General features: G+C 45.0%; 1 protein-coding gene across 3 annotated transcripts in view; it reads right to left on the reverse strand.

Moving 5' to 3' along the window:
* Positions 1 to 15,755: 15,755 nt before the first annotated feature.
* chchd7 (coiled-coil-helix-coiled-coil-helix domain containing 7) overlaps positions 15,756 to 19,349 on the reverse strand; it is a 30,132-nt gene continuing 26,538 nt past the window's right edge. The window contains exons 2-5 of one of the 3 annotated variants that reach the window (XR_013576418.1): positions 16,744 to 16,839; positions 16,570 to 16,646; positions 16,069 to 16,489; positions 15,756 to 15,966 (exon numbers count right to left, since the gene is read on the reverse strand). Coding sequence is in view for 1 of the 3 variants with exons in the window: in XM_078540467.1 (XP_078396593.1) it covers positions 15,862 to 15,966; positions 16,391 to 16,489; positions 16,570 to 16,646 (281 nt within the window). In the remaining 2 variants the exon portion in view is untranslated. The remainder of the gene's footprint in view (positions 15,967 to 16,068; positions 16,490 to 16,569; positions 16,647 to 16,743; positions 16,840 to 19,349) is intronic. The other 2 variants (XR_013576417.1, XM_078540467.1) reach the window with 2 other exon arrangements.

Here is a 19,349-nt window from a genome sequence, read left to right on the forward strand (position 1 = left end):
GTGCCACGTTCCTTACTAAGATAGATTTTTTTTTAATTCATTCACGGGATGTGATGCCAGCATTTATTGCCCATCCCTAATTGCCCTTGAGAAGATGGTGGTGAGCTGCCTTCTTGAACCACTGCAGTCCCTGTGGTGTAGGTATACCCACAATGCTGTTAGGAAGGGAGTTCCAGGATTTTGACCCAGCGACAGTGAAGGAACGGTGACATATTTCCAAGTCAGGACAGTAAGTGACTTGGAGGGAAACTTCCAGGTGGTGGAGTTCCCATCTATCTGCTGCCCTTGCCCTTCTAGATGGTAGAGGTCGTGGGTTTAGAGGGTGCTATCGAAGGAGCCTTGGTGAATTCCTGCAGTGCATCTTGTAGATGGTACACACTGCTGTTACTGTGCATCAGTGGTGGAGGGAGTGAATGTTTGTGGATGTGGTGCCAATTAAGCGGGCTGCTTTGCCCTGGGCGGTGTCAAGCTTCTTGAGTGTTGTGGGGGCTGCACTGATTCAGGCAAGTGGGGAGTATTCCATCACACTCCTGACTTGTGCCTTATAGATGGTGGACAGGCTTTGGGGAGTCAGGAAGTGAGTTACTCGTCGCACAATTCTTAGCCTCTGACCTGCTCTTGCAGCCGCAGTTTTTATATGGCTAGTCCAGTTCAGTTTCTGGTCAATGGTAACCTCCAGGATGTTGATATTGAGGTATTCAGTGATGGTAATGCCTTTGAACATCAATGGCAATGGCTGGACTCTCTCTTGCTGGAGATGGTCATTGCCTGGCACTTGTGTGACACGAATGTTACTTGCCATTTGTCAGCCCAAGTCTGGATATTGTCCAGGTCTTGCTGCATTTGGACATGAACTGCTTCAGTATCTGAGGAGTAGCGAATAGCGCTGAACATAGTGTAATCATCAGCAAACATTCCCACTTCTGACCTTTTGATGGAAGGAAGGTCATTGATGAAGCAGTTAAAGATGGTTGGGCCGAGGACACTACCCTGAGGAACTCCTGCACTGGAGCTGAGATGATTGACCTCCAACAACCACAACTATCTTTCTTTGTGCTAGGTGTAACTCCAACCAGCGGAGAGTTATCCCCCTGATTCCCATTGACTCCAGTTTTGCTAGGGCTCCTTGATGCCACATTTGGTCAAATGCTGCCTTGATGTCAAAGGCAGTCACTCTCACCTCACCTTGGGAGCTCAGCTCTTTTGTCCATGTTTGAATCAAGGCTGTAATGAGGTCAGGAGCTGGGTGGCCCTGGCAAAATCCAAACTGGGCATCAGTGAGCAGGTTATTGCTAAGCAAGTACCACTTGATAGCACTGTTGGTGACCCCTTCCATTACTTTACTGATGATCGAAAGTAGATTGATGGGGCAGTAATTGGCCGGGTTGGATTTGTTCAGCTTTTTGTGTACAGGACATATCTGGAAAATTTTCCATAGTCGGGTAGATGCCAGTGTTGTAACTGTACTGGAACAGCTTGGCTCGGGGCGCAGCAAGTTCTGGAGCACAGGTCTTGAGTGCTATTGTTGTGAGCGGAATGTTGTCAGGGCCCATAGCCTTTGCAGTATCCAGTGCCTTCAGCTGTTTCTTGATATCACGTGGAGTGAATTGAATTGGCTGGAGACTGGCACCTGTGATGCTGGGGACCTCCAGTGGAGGTTGGGATGGATCATCTACTCAGACCTTCTGGCAGAAGACTGTAGCAAATTCTTCAGCCTTATCTTTTGCACTGATGTGCTGGGCTCCTCCATCATTGAGGATAGGGATATTTGTGGAGCCTCCTCTTCCACCAGTGTGTTGTTTAATTGTCCACCACCATTCACGGCTGGATGTGGCAGGACTGCAGAGCTAAAATCTGATCCGTTGGTTGTGGGATCACTTAGCCCTATCTATCACTTGCTGCTTATGCTGTTTGGCATCCTTTGTTGAAAGGATACTAGCAAGTACCTTTAACATCATGAACTAAGGAAACATCGGCTTTTGTCATGCCAAATGGGTTATACCAATTTCAGATAATGCTATTTTGGACTAAAAAATGCTCCAGGCACTTTCCAAAGACTAATGAATCAGGTGATCACTAATGTTCTTAACTGTAGTTTACTTGGATGATGTATTGGTTTATAGCAACACATGGAAACACCATTTAAAACAACTGGAAGCCTTATTTAAACAGTTGGCAGGTCTAATAATAAACCTTGCAAAAAGTGAGTTCGCAAAAGTGCAAGTAATTTATTTAGGGCATATCGTAGGGCAGGGATAAGACTTGCCTAGAACAGACTTTGATTGAATTCTCTGTCCCTAAAACTAAAAAGGAAATCATGAGATTTTTAGGGATGTGCGGTTTCTATCATAAATTTGTGCCAAACTTCAGCACAATAGTGGCTCCACTAACGGATTTATTGCAAAAGAAAGCAAAGGTGGTATGGTCAAGAGAGTGCCAGACAACTTTTGAGAAGCTGAAGGCGATTCTAACTAATGAACCAGTATTAGCTGCCCCTAATTTCACTAAACCCTTCAAGTTGGCATTTGATGCTTGTGACTTGTGCAGTCTTATTGCAAGAAGATTAATCAGGCATAGAGAAGCCAGTGAGGTACTTTTGTAAAAAAATTAAATCAGCATCAAAAGAGATCCTGTACAGTAGAAAACTAAATCCTGGGATTGTTACTGGCTCTTAAGTATTTTGAGGTATATATCCACCATGGCTGTGAAGAAACATCAGTATATACTGACCACAATCCTTTCGCCTTTGTGGAAGAATTTAAGATTCAGAGTGAGAGACTGTTCCGATGGAGCTTGCTAATACAGCCTTATAATTTGAAGATTGTTCATATTGCTGGAAAAGATAATATAATTGCTGATGCATGATCAATGTAAATTGTTTATAATTGTTAGGAAAGCAAGAAAGTCAGAAAACTGAATAGATTCTGTATAAGGAGCGAATGGCTGTGAGTGCATGTTTGAATTCTGTTTGTATGTTGTACATATCTTTTTCTGTATGCTTTGTAAAGAAATACATTTGGAAATGGTATTTTATCTCTTGAGGACAGAGGCATGTTACAATCATATCTCTCAAGATTGACGTTTTCTTTTACAAAATGGAAGGATTTGATTTGGCATGATCATGACACGTAGATGCTAACCTGGGAATTTTTTTTTAAAAGATCATAAGTTCACCTTGGAACTGTCAACAAGCAGGCCTCTTTCAAGAAATCACCTGACCTATATAAGTACTTGAGAAGGAGTTGTGTGTTTGTGTTGAACTGCAAAGCACTTCAATTAATGAAAAGCTGGGAGACAAAAAGGCAATCACATGGGAGAGAGGGAAAAAACTTAAGTTGTGAACCTGCTTGTTTTGAAGGCAGTCTTGTTGGCACACAAGCTGAGAAACGAAGGCTACTTTAACTGACTCCCTCTCTCTACTTTGCCTAAAATTGTGCGTGGCTATCAACCTGCAGCCAGAGAACCCTCATCTTAGTGTATCTAGTCTACATGTGGACCTGAAAAGCTGAGACCGGTGGAGATAACTTCCAGGCATCCATCAGAACCAGCAACCCATCTGCACGTGAGAGAACTCCAGGTTGACAGTGTTGAGACCCTGCAGACTTCATCCTTTATTTTATACTGCCCATCCTCCAAAGCCCATCTCTGCAGAAAGACTTTATCTGTTTGTCTGTGAGTGTGTGTGTGTGTGTGTGCTGGGGGAATTCTTTAGGAAGAGATAGTTATACTTCCTGATTACACTTGTGTGTTAACCAGTACTTCCAACTTGTTAAAATAAGTTTTGTTTTAAAAATAAATGAATCATTGACTTTTTGAAAGAAGCCTGGTCAGAGTCTCCTTTCTTCTGGGTACTAGAAGTGTAGATAAACAATTGGCCATTTGGGTGGGAAGATTAAACATTTAAATTAATGGTACAGCCTGCAGAGTAGTGGGGCTTGAAAATTCATACGCTCCTCCCATCCCGGTCATAACACTTAGGAGAGAGACAAACTGTTATTAGCACCGCTTCCAGTACAACGAGTTTTGATCTTTCTCTTTTGTGATAGTTTAGAATGGAGGGAGCCAGTTTGCCTGCACTTCCTCTGCTTTCATTGATTTCAAGGGGCTTGTACAATGATGTGTGAAATTCCAGAAGCTGAAAAAATAATTCTCTTGTTCTTGAAACTGCTGGGGATAGCGCGCAGACAGAGGCTCAACCCTGTGATCAGGTGACTTGTAGCAGCCATCTTAATTTACTTTGTTCAGCAGATAAAGTCCAGTTTAAAAAAAAATAGCAATAAGCATAAAGTTTTGTAATATACAGAGTTGGGTTTCTCTGTGTCGGAGGAACCCAACACTTGTCTATTAAAAATCTGTCTAACTCTGTCTTGAATAAATTCAATGACCCAGCCAGTTTTCTGGGGAACAGAATTCCACATAATAACTACTCTCAGAGAAAATTGTGACACTCCATTATTAACTACCTCTTGGCCCTGCGCCCCTTTTGCCTGCGCCTGTACTCCCAAAGGTGGCTCCCTGGAGGCTGATTGTCCCTGGCGTCCTCCTTATTCTAGCCCTCCCTCCTTAGAGGAGCTGCCTCAGGTGGACATGTCAGAACCTATACCCAGGCTAATGGGAGGCCTCCGGAAAGCTGCAGGCCCGATAAAGATTACTGTCTGCAGAGTGCTGAGCTGAAGGTTCAAAAGACACCGAAAGCTGCTGGAATTCTTTCTGAACTGCTGCAGATCACACAGGCAAGTTTAAAACACTTTCTGCAATAAATACTTCACAGACCAGATTGACAACCCCACTGAGCCCTCATATCCCGCCCGTGGATGAGTTTTGTTAAAAAGTCTCTTACCTGCCTGCCTGTTGCGCCTGTGCACTGAGCCGAAGATCGCATGGGGGCCTGAAATTCGGCGTTGATTGCCAAGTTAAGGGCCTTAACTAGCCCTTTAATTAATGGTGGGCGCGCGTCGCACTTCATCTCACGCCTGCTCAACAAAATATCACGATGGCGCGCAGTGATGTCGGGATGCTCGCCTGACATCACCGCGCGCCATTTTATGCGCTGACGTGCAAGGAGGCGGGCCCCACATGTCACCCTGAAAATTCTGCCCATTGTGTACTCTGGAATATTTATTTCCCAACCTTTCGCTACATCAGTGAATAAGGTCATTGCTGGGAATAGATGTACACAAAATGAAATTAAATGTGCATGCATAATAATAAAGATGAATGCACGAAGCATCTGTAAGTATAAATTCCCTGATCTAGGGCCAACACAAAAGCACCAGTGAGAAACCCGTGGTGTGCCTAAGGTGCTTTATGCTTACATTTACGGGTGCCACTTCTGGGTGCCGCCCCATCGCTCGAAGTGGCTTCTGAGACAGCCTGCTGACTATGATGTCCTGTTGACCTCGATGACTTGGTAAACATCCTCTGACCCGTGGAGCCTGTGCTGGTCATGCCTGGGAGGGAGCGGCTAGTTCCACAGCTGGCATCACCCCAGTTGTCGCAGCCTCAACGGATGCAACAGTCACTGGCAGAGGAGCACCCTGAGAGGAGCCCGCAGAGATGACAGGCAGCTGCTGCGCCGACGTGAGGTCGCTTCAGACCTCCCTGCTCACTGTAGATGGATGGGCACCGAGTTGGGGCATTTGGTGTCCTGACCATCTCCCACATTGCCAATGACCAGCTGTGGCCATTAGTGCTGTGAGGACTTGCAGGTCTGAACGTAACCCGAGGAGATGCTGGTTATTCTGCTGGAAGCCCCTCTCCCTCTCCATGAGAGTCGCCAATCTCTCCATGGAGGAAGCCTGATGCTCTGACATGAGGTTCATGGCATCACTGACGTTCCGCGTGGATTCCTTCACACTCTCATGCAACACTCCCAGATGCTCCCGCACACACGGCTGCTTTTCCTGCAGCTGCTGCATGGCGGACGACTCCAGAGGCACATCATCACTGCCCGGCTCAGCATGTGCCTGGTCCCCTGCAGCCCTCCAGCTGCTGGTGCCATCGGCACTCTCTGTCTCTGCCATCTCCTCCAGCAATTGTGAAGTGCCCTCTCCACAGTGCCCGGGACACTAGCCAATGCTACAATTCCCACTGATGTGGTAGTCTCTACGCTGGTGCCTGCCTTACTGAAATGGTGTGACGCAGGTGACAGTTCAGGGCTCTCAGGTGAGAGAGGGGGCATCTGCACTTCCTCCTGGCGGCCATGCGGTGGTGATGCCGAAATTAACAACAAGGACAGTGGGTCAGTTAGCGTGCGCTCAGTAACACAAATCATCCCTTTCCCCCCAGGCTCATAATGCGCTCAACCTTCAAGAACCTAAGGAGACAAACATTGGTGGGATGGCAAATAGTCAGGAGGAGGGCCAAACATTACAGGCGGATACAGACGGGCTGGTCAGATGGTCTAAGGAATGCCACATGGAATGTTATGTGGATAAGTGAGAGGTGATGCACTTGGGCAGGACAAACAAGGTGCGGGAATACACGAGAAATGGTAAGACCGTGGAAAGTGAGGACGATTAGAGGGACCTTGCTGGGCATGTCGACAGGCCCATTAAGGTAGCGGGACAGGAACATAAGGCATTTAACAAGGTAAAAGCCATACTTGCCTTTATTAACCGAGAAATAGAATGTAGGAACAGGGAGGTCATGTTGCAAGTGCTTTTCTGCAATTCTGTTGAGGCCACAACTACACTTCTGCATTCAGTTGTGATTAGCGCTTCATGGGAGGGATGTGATTGGAGTAGAGAGAGTGCAGAGGTTTGTGACCAGGATGGCATGCTGGCCTGAAGAGTTGGAGTTATGAGGAAACACAGCATACACTGGTGAAATTTGCCATGTAGCACAGGAGATTGACGGGTGACATTATTGAGCTTCGTACCATTATGAGGGGCATAGATTGGGTGGACAGAAAACAACATTTCTCCTTGGCGGTGGGATGACTAACCTGGTGGCATTTATTTAAGGTAAGGGGCATGAGGTTGACAGGTGAGGTGATGAGGAACTTTTAGACAGAGTAATGTGGGACGCACTGGCTGAAAGGGTGGCGGAGGCACAAACCCTCTTAATGTGTAATAAGTATTTGGATGTGCAGTAGCGAAGCCATGGCATATAAGGCCATGGGGATAGTGGTCAGAAATGGGATAAGGCAACTTTGGAAGGCGCTAGAGACGCGCATCTTCGAAGGGCCGAGGGACCTTTGTCTATGACCCACAGCTCTGACTCTATCAGTCTGTGAATGAGCAGTGTTGCTGCATTAACGAATGCAACAATCATCAGTGCTTTGGATGGTGGGAAGACAGAGCAGATGGGACTGTGGACCTCAATACCCGGCCACTCCACCCCAGCCTCACCGACACCTGTGGACCTGGGCATATGGCGGGTTTCTAGCTCCAGGGCCTGCTGTTCGAAACGGCTCAAGATGACGAGCCGGGCCTGGCCACCTCCAGCGCGCAAATGTTCGTGCGCATTATGCGCATTTTTCTTGTGCAGAACAGAGAAGGCCATTTATTGGGGCTGATCGGTCATGTACTCCGCACGCGCACACCGCACCCCAACCACAGTGGCCCATCTGAGGCTTCCAGTGCCTCCTGTCCACACTACTGGTGATCGGTCACAAAAATATAGTATGGCTGCTCCCAACCCCACCCTCCCGAACGGCCACCTTGGACACATTCTGCATCCATCACTGTCAGAAACACACGGTCTTAGGTCCCATGGCAAGGAGGCGCAACTAAGTGCAGTGCCGAGAGCACCAGATAGCTCTTGGCCACGACACCTTGAGGCTCTCCTTCCACCATCTCATCACTGTGAATAGGACATGTGTTGGAGTTATGAGTATGCGCGTCGCTGCATCTCCTGCAGGTTGCCCCCAGACAACTCAAATGCGATTAAAACCAACGCATGGTGCGGGGAGAACCCATCTTCTCATTAACCACTATAGCTGATGTAAGCATGGTCACTATCTGCTTGTCCACCAAGCATGCGACAAATGCCCAACATTAGTCAATGCAGTCACAACACTAAGATGTGGGGGTTGGGGGGGGGGGTGGTGGGGCCCTCAAAGGCTAAGGTTACCTGCTGGGTTAAATGCCCAAGGCCAACATGGTGCGCACCCTTCCAGAGCGCAAAAAATCATTGAACTGCTTACGGCACTGGATCCAGGTTTGGTGCACCTCCTCCCAGGCACACTTTGTCATGTGGGGGGGCCCTCCTCCTCCCATCCTGGGGAAACAGCACCCCCCGCTGTGCTGCCACCTCCTCCACAAGGGCAGCAAGGCAATCATCGGAAAAACGAAGGGCACATTGGGCCCCCCCCCCCCCCCCCCCGCTGGCCTAACCTGCAGCCTGCCCTGCTCCACACCCTGCAGCCTGTCCTCCTCCTCTGGTCTTCCCTCTACATTGGCCTACTGTACAGACCCCCTGCGGTGCCACCTGCAGCTGGCCATTGTGAACAGCCTAAAGGAGGCTGCCTGGCCTTTTTTTATACAGACTGCCGGGTCGCCATTGGACCCGGCGGTCTGTACACGCCCGCCGCAAATTTAAGACTTCCGCTCTCCACGGGAGTGGGAAATGTGCTGGGCGGGCCTTAATTGGCCCACCCGCACAAAATGGCGGTGCGGCCACCCGTGTCAGCTTCAGCTCCGCCCGCCTGCTTAATGGAAAGTTTAGGCCAATATTTTGGAAAGACAGACTGAATGGGAAGGAGGTGGGGTAGCCTTGAGAGTAAGGGATGACATAAGGACATTAGTGAGAAAGGATCTGGTCACTGAAGATCATGAAGTAGAATCGGTATGGGTGGAAATTAGGAAAGCAAGAGTCAGAAAACACTGGTGGGAGTAAATTATAGGCCCCCTAACTGTAGTTATACCATTGGTCAAGACATTAAAAAATAAATTATTGGAGCCTCTAACAAAGGAAATGTAATAATTGTGGGGGCTTTAAACCCCTGCCCACAGCCCTACTTATCCGATTGACCAGGACACTGGTCCCAGCCCGGTTCAAGTGGAACCCATCCCAACAAAATTCCTCTTCTCAGAGTACTGAAGCCAGTGCCCCATGAACCAAAACCCGTTCTTCAGGCACTCCCTTTGAGCCACATATTTAATTCTCAAATCTGTTTAACCCTATGCCAATTAGCATGTGGCTCAGGTAACAATCCAGAGGTGGTTACCTTTGATGTTCTGCGTTTTAATTTGGACCCTAACTCCTCAAATTCTCTTAGCAGAACATTATTCCTGGTTGTTCCCATGTCGCTGGTTCCCACATGGACCACGATAACTAGATCCTTCCCCTCTCACTCCAAGTCACTCTCCAGCTGCGAGATGTCCTTAACCTTGGCACTGGGCAGGTAACAGAACCTTCGGAGTTCCCTATCGCAGCTGCAGAGAACAGTATCTATCCCTCTGACTATACTGTTCCCTATCACTACCACATTCCTCTTCACTCCACCCTTCACCATGGTGCCATGGTCAGTCCACTCACCCACCTTGCAGTTGTTCTCCTCATCCACACAGGTTGCAAGCATTTCATACCTGCTGGAAAAAACCGGGGACTGAAACATAGAAACGAGGAGGAGTAGGTCATTCAGCCCTTCAAGGCTGCTTCGCCATGAGATTCCTCCATCACTACAGCTGGGTTCCCATACCTGCCTGACCCGTAGTGACATCCTCCTGTGCCTGACCATTGACCAACTCTAAAGTTCTGCCTAAACTAAAGGGTGTGATCACCACCTGGAATAAAGTATCCAGATAACTTTTGCCCTGTCTGATGCATTGCAGTGCTCGAAGTTCAGCCTCCAGCTCAACGACTCTGAGTCAAAGTTCCTCAAGTTGCAGACACTTACTGCAGACATGTTTGCCCTGGATCACACTGGTGTTCAGGAGGTGCCACATTCTGCAGTACTAACACATCACCTTGATTATGTGTCAATTAATAAATGAACTGCTTTTCCTTAATAAATTGATGCTTAATAAACCCTATTACTGCCAATAACCTTTACTCTGCTAGCAAACATTAACTCTACCAATAAAACCGTACAATCATTAATTAGACACTTTTGTAAGGTAAAGGAGCAAAGTACTCACCACCCTAGCACTTACCTGTTTCCCTGGGACCTCACAATTTGATAATTCCCTGGCTGCAATTGGTCCATGGATTGATGCCCCGTGCTGGCTCTGCTCTTCACCAGACCCTCGCCTCTTTCCCTCTCTCCACGCTCTTCACCAGACCCTCGCTTCGCTCCCTCTCTCCGCATTCTTCACCGGACCCTCACCTCGCTCTGCGTTCTTCACTGGACCTTCATCTCGCTCCCTCTCTCCACGCTCTTTACCAAACCCTCACCTCTCTCTCTTTCCACATTGATTAATGGACTCACACCTCTCTATCCACTCTCTTTACCGGACGTGTGCCACTTTCTCTCTGCTCTTTAATAAACTCTCACTCCACACTCTTTACTGGACTCTCGCCCTTCTGCATTATGCATTAGACTCTTACCGCACTCTCTCCGCACTCTTTAGCACTGGGAGTTTATAGACCAGTTAACCCAATATCTTTTGTCATGAAATTACTAGAGTTTATAAATTATGGGGTGACTACTGAACACCTTGAAATTTTTCAGCTGATCAGTGAAAACCAGCATCGATTAGTAAAGATAGGTCATACCAGACAACTGATTGAATTTTCTGAAGGAACGTCTAAGGTAGCAAGCAGGAGAATGTCTATGGATATTATCACATAGATTTCCAGAAGTCAAATGATTAAGTCCCTCATAAGAGGCTGTCAATTAAAATTGAAGCTCGTGGAGTTGATGGCAAATTATTGACCCGATTAGGAAATTAGCTAAGCAGCAGCAGATAGAGTATTGCCCATTATCCCTAGTCTCTAACTGGCAGACTGCAACTGAGTGTGTTCTACAAGGATCTGTGCTAGGGCTTCAACTGTTCACCAATGTCATTACTGTAATTTAATGGTACCTGGCATAGCAAAGGTTAATGTGGGACTGGTAAACAGTACCGCACAGTGATATTTAATGTTCAACGATACAAGATGCAGATGAGACCTACTGGACAGACATGCAACATAATAAAAACAGAATTACCTGGAAAAACTCAGCAGGTCTGGCAGCATCGGTGGAGAAGAAATCAGTTAACGTTTCGAGTCCTCATGACCCTTCGGCAGAACTGAGTATAGTTAGGAGAGGGGTGAAATATAAGCTGGTCTAAGGTGGGGCGGGGGGGGGGGGGGAGAGAGAAGTTGAGGGTGGGGTGATTGTGTGGATAAGCAAGCAGTGATGGGAGCAGATAATCAAAATATGTCACAGACAAAAGGATCAAAGAGGTGTTGAAGGTGGTGATATTATCTAAGAAAAGTGCTAATTAAGAATGGAAGGCAGGACACTCAAGGTACAGCTCTAGTGGGGGGTGGGGTGGAAAGACTAACAAAGTTTTAGTTTTAGATTTAAAAATAATGGAAATAGGTGGGAAAAGAAGAATCTATATAAATTATTGAAAAAAAAAAGGGAGGGGGGAGAAACGGGGTGGGGATGGGGGGAGGGGGAGTTTAAGATCTAAAGTTGTTGAATTCAATATTCAGCCCGGAAGGCTGTAAAGTGCCTAGTCAGAAGATGAGGTGCTGTTCCTCCAGTTTGTGTTGGGCTTCACTGGAACGATGCAGCAAGCCAAGGACAGTTAATGGGAAATAATGCCAGTTAATGGGAAAACACAGAACCTCAGAAGCTGGGGCAGAAATTCAAAAGCTGGAAAATTAGGGAAGCAGCATTCTCACCTGCCTGAAGGTACCTGTAGGTGAAGATACAAAGGGAGGTTGCCTGAAAGAAGTTCCATTGCAGAGCTTGAAACAAAAAGGCAGGTGTGTAGCTGAAGACTCCATAAGATCTTGTGGAGGTCCATCACGAATGCCCACAGAGTGCAGAGTCAAAGGACTTAGCAGGAGTGAGCAAAAAATTCAATTCTAAGCCAGGACTAGCTTATAAAGCTTTAGTGCTATAAAATAAGTCAGAGCAGCCAATTTCCGAAATCACCACGGCCAGCCAGCTTCAGAGTCGGTACCATACCATATGGCAGCCAAGCTTGTTGTAAGAAATAAAAACTGGAATATTTGAAAACCTCAGCCAAAGCCAGGAATTCACTGTAAGACACTCAAAAATCCTCAAGTATCACAGGGAATATCCAGAATAGTTGATTGAGTAAATCACTGCAAAAACTAAAGACAAAGAGGTCAGGACCGCCACTGCTGTGGGAGTCTGCCAAAACGCAATAATCACAGGAAGACTCTGAAAAAACGGTTACTGCAGCACCATCTTTAAAACATGCAGAGTTTTTAAAGCTGTACTCTCCTGAACTTTAAAGCAACCATGCATGACAAATTAAAATTACTAGACCAATTTGGATTGATCCAAGGGCCAGACCAAACAAAACTGGGGACTTTGGCGAATAAGATTAAGATACATGATAGCTTCCGGATTCGATAAAAAGATAAAGCTGAACAAGTGAGTACACTACTTTGTTCAGTAGGTCCAATAGTTGATGATATTATTGAGAGACAAGGAATAAATGAATCCTCAGAACGTTTGATGAAGTTATAAAATCATTTGATACATATTTGAATCTAAGAAGCAACAAAATTTGAGAGCGTGTGAAATTCAACAAACTTTCCAACAGCCTGGGAAACCAGCCGACTCTTATAAAGAAATTAATCAGATTGGCTGAAGGCTATGACTACTGTGACCTTAAGTCAGAACTCATAAGAGACAGAATTGTCAGAGTGGCTGACAATGCCCTTCCAGACATACTATAGATCAGGGAAGATCAGACTCTAGAAAAGGCCATTCAAGTAGTCAGTTTGAAATCCACCAACAGCACCAATCTATTTTAAAGGGGTGAAAGTAAGCCATGATACAGAGCAATCTTAATTGTCCGGCTAGTGAAACAATAAAGGGGGCAGAGACTCTCCAGGCCAAAAAAAGCAGTACCCAAACAGATCACAAGATGGTGGGAGACCACGTCAGCACTGTGAAGCCAAACGACCTCACAGCCGAGAGCCATGTCCGGCAATCTCAGTGCAGTGCTTCACTGCAATCGCCTGGGATACTTCAGACAACCATGCAAAGCTAAGACACCCAGACAGGCGGTGGATCCCAAGACAACCCATGAGATTGAGGTCCCACACCATGAGACCCAATTGTGCTTCTTGGGTGAGGTCAAGGATTCTGGATTCTCTTTTGGAATGTGGTCATCTCAGTAAAGTCACGTCACCAAATTCAAATTGGACAGTATTACGGTGCTTTCAGATAAGGAACTGTGGCTGAGACACCTCTGGCTACGAATAACACACACTGCTCTTTGAGGAATCCAACTTCCAGTCATAGGCATGGTCCTAGAGCCATGAGGGTATGGCGACAAGCAGATACTTGAAGTCATATACGTCATCTGAAACCAATATTTTCCTTGAGCCTGTGTCACCCTTAATCTTCTTAAAATGGTAGAAGGTGCCAAGTCAACCTCTGTCGTCAACTAAACGGAACTGCAAGTTCCCGAGAGGCCTGCCGGCTGCCAGTCAAGAGATTCTTGACTGGAACTTGAGCTCTGAATTAACCCTTAAAGTTAAGCCTTACTAAATGAGGTAATTGTGTTAACAACATACCAAGTTCATAATTACTATTGAACAGCCCCTCAAAAATAATTTTTTTATCTGTTAGATGTCAATTTTCTCCATTATAAAAAACTCTCAAATTTAAAAATGTAAAATGTGAAAAGTTCACTCTTCGCAGAGCTTGTTTGGTCTATTTCTTTGCAAGCGGCATAAGATTTTCTTTGGTCAGACAAGCTAAACCTTCAGACAATTACCACTGTACCTTGAATGGAAGATACTCGAGGAAAATGACTAGTAACAGGAGAATAGGCACCAACACCCGGCTCCAACAGTTGCTGTCAAACTACCTTTAAACGCCAAGGCAGACACTGCAACCTCCAGCCAACGCACAAAGCTGCAAAACGATGTTGGAGCAAGGAACCAGAGGTGATCAACTCACCAGAGCACACCTCAGTGAGGCACAGAGAAACATGGAAAAACACAGTGTCGCGATAAAAGCCGAACTGCAAGATGAGCTTACTGATGAGGAACATCCAAACGACTGGGGGAGACACTTTCAACTCCCACAAAGATCACAGAGAAAAAACACAGGTTCACACCAAAATGAACAGAGTGTCTCCGGAAGAACAATTCAAGTCAGTGGTCCCTGAGCAGAGCAAATGGGGAGCTGACAAAGAGATGTTCAACTCCAACGAGCAGAAAAAGTGTATCGGAAGACAACAATTAAGTGCCAGGAACAGACTACAATTCAAACTCCAAATCTTCAAAGGTCGCCCAAATCAACAGAGCCTATCACTCCTCCGAATGCGATCTGGAAGAATTGTCAAGCCTCCAGACAGTCTGAATTTATAAAGTCAGAAACTTGAGGGAGGAAAAGGGGTAGCATGATTGTAATTTAAATATGTTGGGTGAAGACTTGGGGGGGTGGTGTAATGTAAGGTATCTGGCATTGCAAGGGTTAATGTGAGACTGGGAAACAGTACTGCTCACAGTGTGATGTAAAGAGACACATGACCTGAGACTAAAGTCAGTTGTGGACTGGGCAGTGACCTGTGTAGAAGCAAGCATGGAGCTAGCTCATAGCTTGGGCTACATCCTGTATATATGTGCATAGTTATATGTTATCAATAAACAGCTAATGTTCAACCATACAAGACTCAAACTCTGTGAGACTGACTGAACAGACATACAACAAACAATAATTACAACTATGAAACTGCATATGTGCAATTCAACACAGAAATCCTGAAGATGTTCAGTGATTCCCTGCTCCTCCACAGGGTATGCTGAAGTCCCCACAGACAGAAATCTTTGTAAATGCCTTAAATTGACACAAACTTTCACTTTTACATCATTAGTCTCACTATAACAATCCTTAAAGTTAAGCCTTACTGAATGAGGTAATTGTGTAAACAACATACCAAGTTCATAATTACTACTGAACAACACCTCAAAAATAATTTTAAATGTTAGATGTCAATTTTCTCCATTATAAAAGAACTCCCATAAATTTTAAAATGTAAAATGTGAAAGTTTAAAATTCAGCTTCAACCTTAATCCCATGTGCATATCTCCATACTTATTTTGCTGCCTGTAAAATTATTACAAAGCATAATCAGTTCCTTTTCTACGAGAATTCTTCCATGTGATTGGCCGGTAATGACAGCCCAGTTGCTGAACATCAGCCACCACCTTGTGCTGGCACCAAAATGAAATCAATATTGGGTATGGTGAAAACCGTGTCACAGAGATCGCTAGATATTTCATGGTCAGCTTTCTGCAAGGTCAGTGAAGAGTGTCATCACTCTGTTGCTGACTGCAAACTCCAGGGCAATAGTTTTTACATAAAACTTGAGATGGAGTATGTATTAGCATATGCAGTGGCATAGATTGTCAAAAGTAACACATATATCTTAGTCCAAAATAGAATTCCTAGCTTCCACCACCTTTCCTGGCAGTCCATATAAGATCAATTTTTAAAGAGAATTATTTTTAAGTTATTATAATCTGCATGTTTTTAAAAATAGTGTGTTTTAGCAATTTGTTCCCATTATGCAAATCTTAAGACAGTGCTGTTAGGTATTTAATTTCTAAGAATTGGATACATATACTTTGTGAAATATACGCTCTTTTGTTATCTGATGTTACGTTTGCATTAATTTGATAAAGTTTTATTTAGATATAAAATTACATATTCTAAATTATTCAAGTGGATTCATTCATATTGATCATTTTTCAGAACCAAGAACATCAGTAGGGTTTCTCTTTGTATTCTTCCAAAATTTCTTTTCTATCGTTCGCTGTTGGCATGTCAGGGCGAATGCCATTTCTTCGCCTTTGAATCATTATGTTGTTCTTCAAAAGGGGAAAAAATGTTTCAAAGTAAATAGTTATTTCTGCAAAACTTGTTTCAAGATATTACTACATAAAACTAACTGAGATACACAATAAATTTACCATAGTTGCATCCTTGGTCAATGGCTACAGATGAGTTAAACAAATCATAATTCAGAGATTGAGACTCATTGTGCCAATATATTGCAAGTCCTGCATCGCCTCTGGCAGAAGATCCTGGAAATAGCAGCATTACAAGGTGGCTGAAGAGCTTTCCATCTACATTTGTGCTGAAGACGGGGTAATTAATCTTGATTAGAAAATCCAGGCTGATGTGTTATGCAATACCATACTGAGACCAAACAACTTTGTAGCTGATTTTCTTTCTCATACATCTAAAAGATTCTTCTGATAAAATCTGAGTCAAATCTTCAGTGTCACTTACCCAGAATTTCCGACACATTTTATACCTCAGAAAATACTGGGTGCACATATCTTTGTTGTAATTATTTGCTTCTAGGCACTTCCTGGAGGCATCAGTTTCCTTTAAATAAAAATAAAGCATTTGTCAGGTCAGTGAACTAACATGGTCAAAGGATAGCTGGAGTTTAACAATGCTCCTACCTCAAGACATGGATTCACATCTTCATCCCTTAACTTTCGCACATTTCCAGGCATTCTGAGCGATCTTTTTACAGCACCTGGTATCAGTAAAAGATGTAATATTAGCCAATCTTAGGTGGCAAAGACAAAAAGTTTCTCTCCCTTTTCAGCAACATTCAAAAATATATAATTTACTCTACTCTGTAAAATGTAGCAGGTAGAGATAATCTAACATTTTGCCTGCTGCTTTAGGGAATTTTAAAATGAAATCCCTCCCTTTGCCATGGACATCTGAAATAAAAAATCCAAATTATATAATTACTTTTGAAAATGGGTCAGTTGGGTAAAAAAGAGTAACTCTGTCTTGATCTATGCTGATCAAGATGGGGGTTGATAATGGCTGGTAATGCAGCATTTCACCAACAACTACTTCCATTTATATAGGATCTTAATGTAGTAACATTTCTTAAGACACTTCAGAGCTCTGAGTAGAAGATACCCAAATGTTCAGTCAAAGCCGTTGGTTTCATGGTGAGTCTTAAGAGGGAGGTGAAGCAGCAGAGAGATTTAGGGAAAGAATTTCACAGTATGGGTCATAGATAGCTGGAGGCACAGCTGCCGATGCAAGGGACAAAGGAATACATAAGAAGCTAATTAGAGGAATGGAAAGGGGATGGAAGATGTAGCTATATATGAGGAAGTTAGAGATAGGGATTTATTAGGCTATGATGCAATTTAAATGTGTAGACAAAGATTTAAAATTGGAGGCATTGGAAACAAATAGAGGTCAGCAAAGACAAGATAGGTGGTCAAGTTGGACTTAATGCAAGCTACCAGAGACTGAATTCCTTGTTAAATTGGTTCAACAGTATGTTAACCCTATCAGATTAAAATAGTATTTTGCAAACTTTTTGTCTGTGTACATCCAAAATCTACTGTTGCCATTTTATTAACATCCGAGGAAGTAAACACTAGTGTGCAATACTAACTAAATCAGTAACTTGTGCCACAAAGAACATGAGCATATGTGGAACCAGGAACTGTTTTTCTTCATGTCACAGGTCATGCACTATTCGTGCTTTATTCTATTAGGCCACTCAATTAATTTAATATCCTGGACAAAGGTTCTGCAATGTAATTTCCAGCCCCAAAAGTAATTCAACCGAAAACAATTTGACTGTGGCTAATCTTACATTAAATTTCACTGAATACTACTGCTCAAGACCAATATTAAAAAATAAAAATTAAATCAGAACTTTGAGGTCATTAAGCCGAAATGTGAACTCTCTGTGGATGCTGCCAGATCTGCTGAGTGTTTTCAGTTTTTATTTCAGATTTCCAGCGCATGCAGTTTTTTGCTCTTGTATTCATTAGACCTGGTGTTTTTCTTTCGAGAAGTAGTTGACTGAAATGTTTAAGTGGTCTTATTTAACCTTGGTCTATACAAACTGGCTGCTGCATTTGCCTGATATGACGACTTCAAAAGTAATTCCTTAGCTGTGACTTGAGGACATGAAAAGTGAATCCAAACACTTTGTTTAACCCCCAACCGCCATCCTATCTTCTCCTTCTCTGCCCTCATCCTTCTTCCAGGACTCTGTCCTACCATCTCATCTTGTTCCTCAGAGGTCTCTGGCCTACTTTTACTCTGCCATACCTTCTCCCTTTCTCAATATTTGAATTTTACTTTCATTTTTGCTGCCAGGTTTTTGTCTTCATTTCTCTCCTCTTTCTCATGCTCAATTCTTGCCTTCTCCGCATATCTTCATTATACTTTTTCACTCTCTTTCAATTCCTCTTTTGGCCCCCTCATGATCCCCCTCTCCTTTCCCTCCAGTCAATCTTGACTTTACCCTTCTCCTGTTCCCCATTCCATAATTATCCAAGACTTCGGATTATCTCCCAACCTTTCCTATTCCTTCTGTCTGTACCTTCTCTAGTATCCTTCTACCTTCCTTTCTCAACCCCAATCTCTTTTACCTTCTCTCCAATTCCTACTCTGCCACGCCCTCCCTCCCATGGCCCTCGGTTACCCCCAATAGCCCTCTATCCATGAGCCTCTGCCTCCTTCCCCCATGACACTCTACCCACCACCTTATGGCTCTCCTGCCCTGCCTCTCCCATGGCCCTTAGACCCTCTATCACCTCCTGCCCCTCCCTTCCCCATTATGGCCCTCTTTCCCTCTCTATCACCCCATCCCTCCTATGGGCCTCTAAGCCTTTAAACCCCGCTATCTATGTCCCATCCACGTTCTCATCCCTGTGCCCTTCCTCTCAACCCCCTTGGTTGTTCCTGTCCCTCCCTCTGCCTCAGTAGTTCACATCCCTCCCACCCTCCTTCCCCCATGTCAGTCACTCCCTCTCACTCCCCAGCCCCTCCATCTCCTTCCCCCCTCAAAGCCCCCATCCTCCCCCTCTATCCCCTCCCAAAGCCCCCCCCCCCTCTCGAACCCCCGCTTCTCTCCCCCTCTCTCAAACCCCAATTCTCTCCCCCTCTCTCAAACCCCAATTCTCTCTCCCTCTCTCAAACCTGCTTCTCTCTCTTCCCACCCCCACCCCTCCCCCCCGGCTCTCCTGTTCTCTCTCTCAGCCCCCCCGCTGACTTTCTCGCCCCCCCCCGCCTCATGCACCGCTCTCAAGCACCCCACCATCCCCGGCTCTCTCATTCTCTCTCTCGCCGCCCCCTCTCTCCCTCTCAAAACCCCCTCAACTGCTCTCTCTCGTTCAACCATCCCCCCACCACTCTGGATCTCTTGTTCTCTCTCTCATCCCCCTTTCTCTCTCTCACGCCCCTCACAGCT

The sequence above is a fragment of the Cetorhinus maximus genome, chromosome 4 (genome assembly GCF_964194155.1).
Source record: "Cetorhinus maximus chromosome 4, sCetMax3.hap1.1, whole genome shotgun sequence".
Lineage (NCBI taxonomy): Eukaryota > Metazoa > Chordata > Chondrichthyes > Lamniformes > Cetorhinidae > Cetorhinus > Cetorhinus maximus.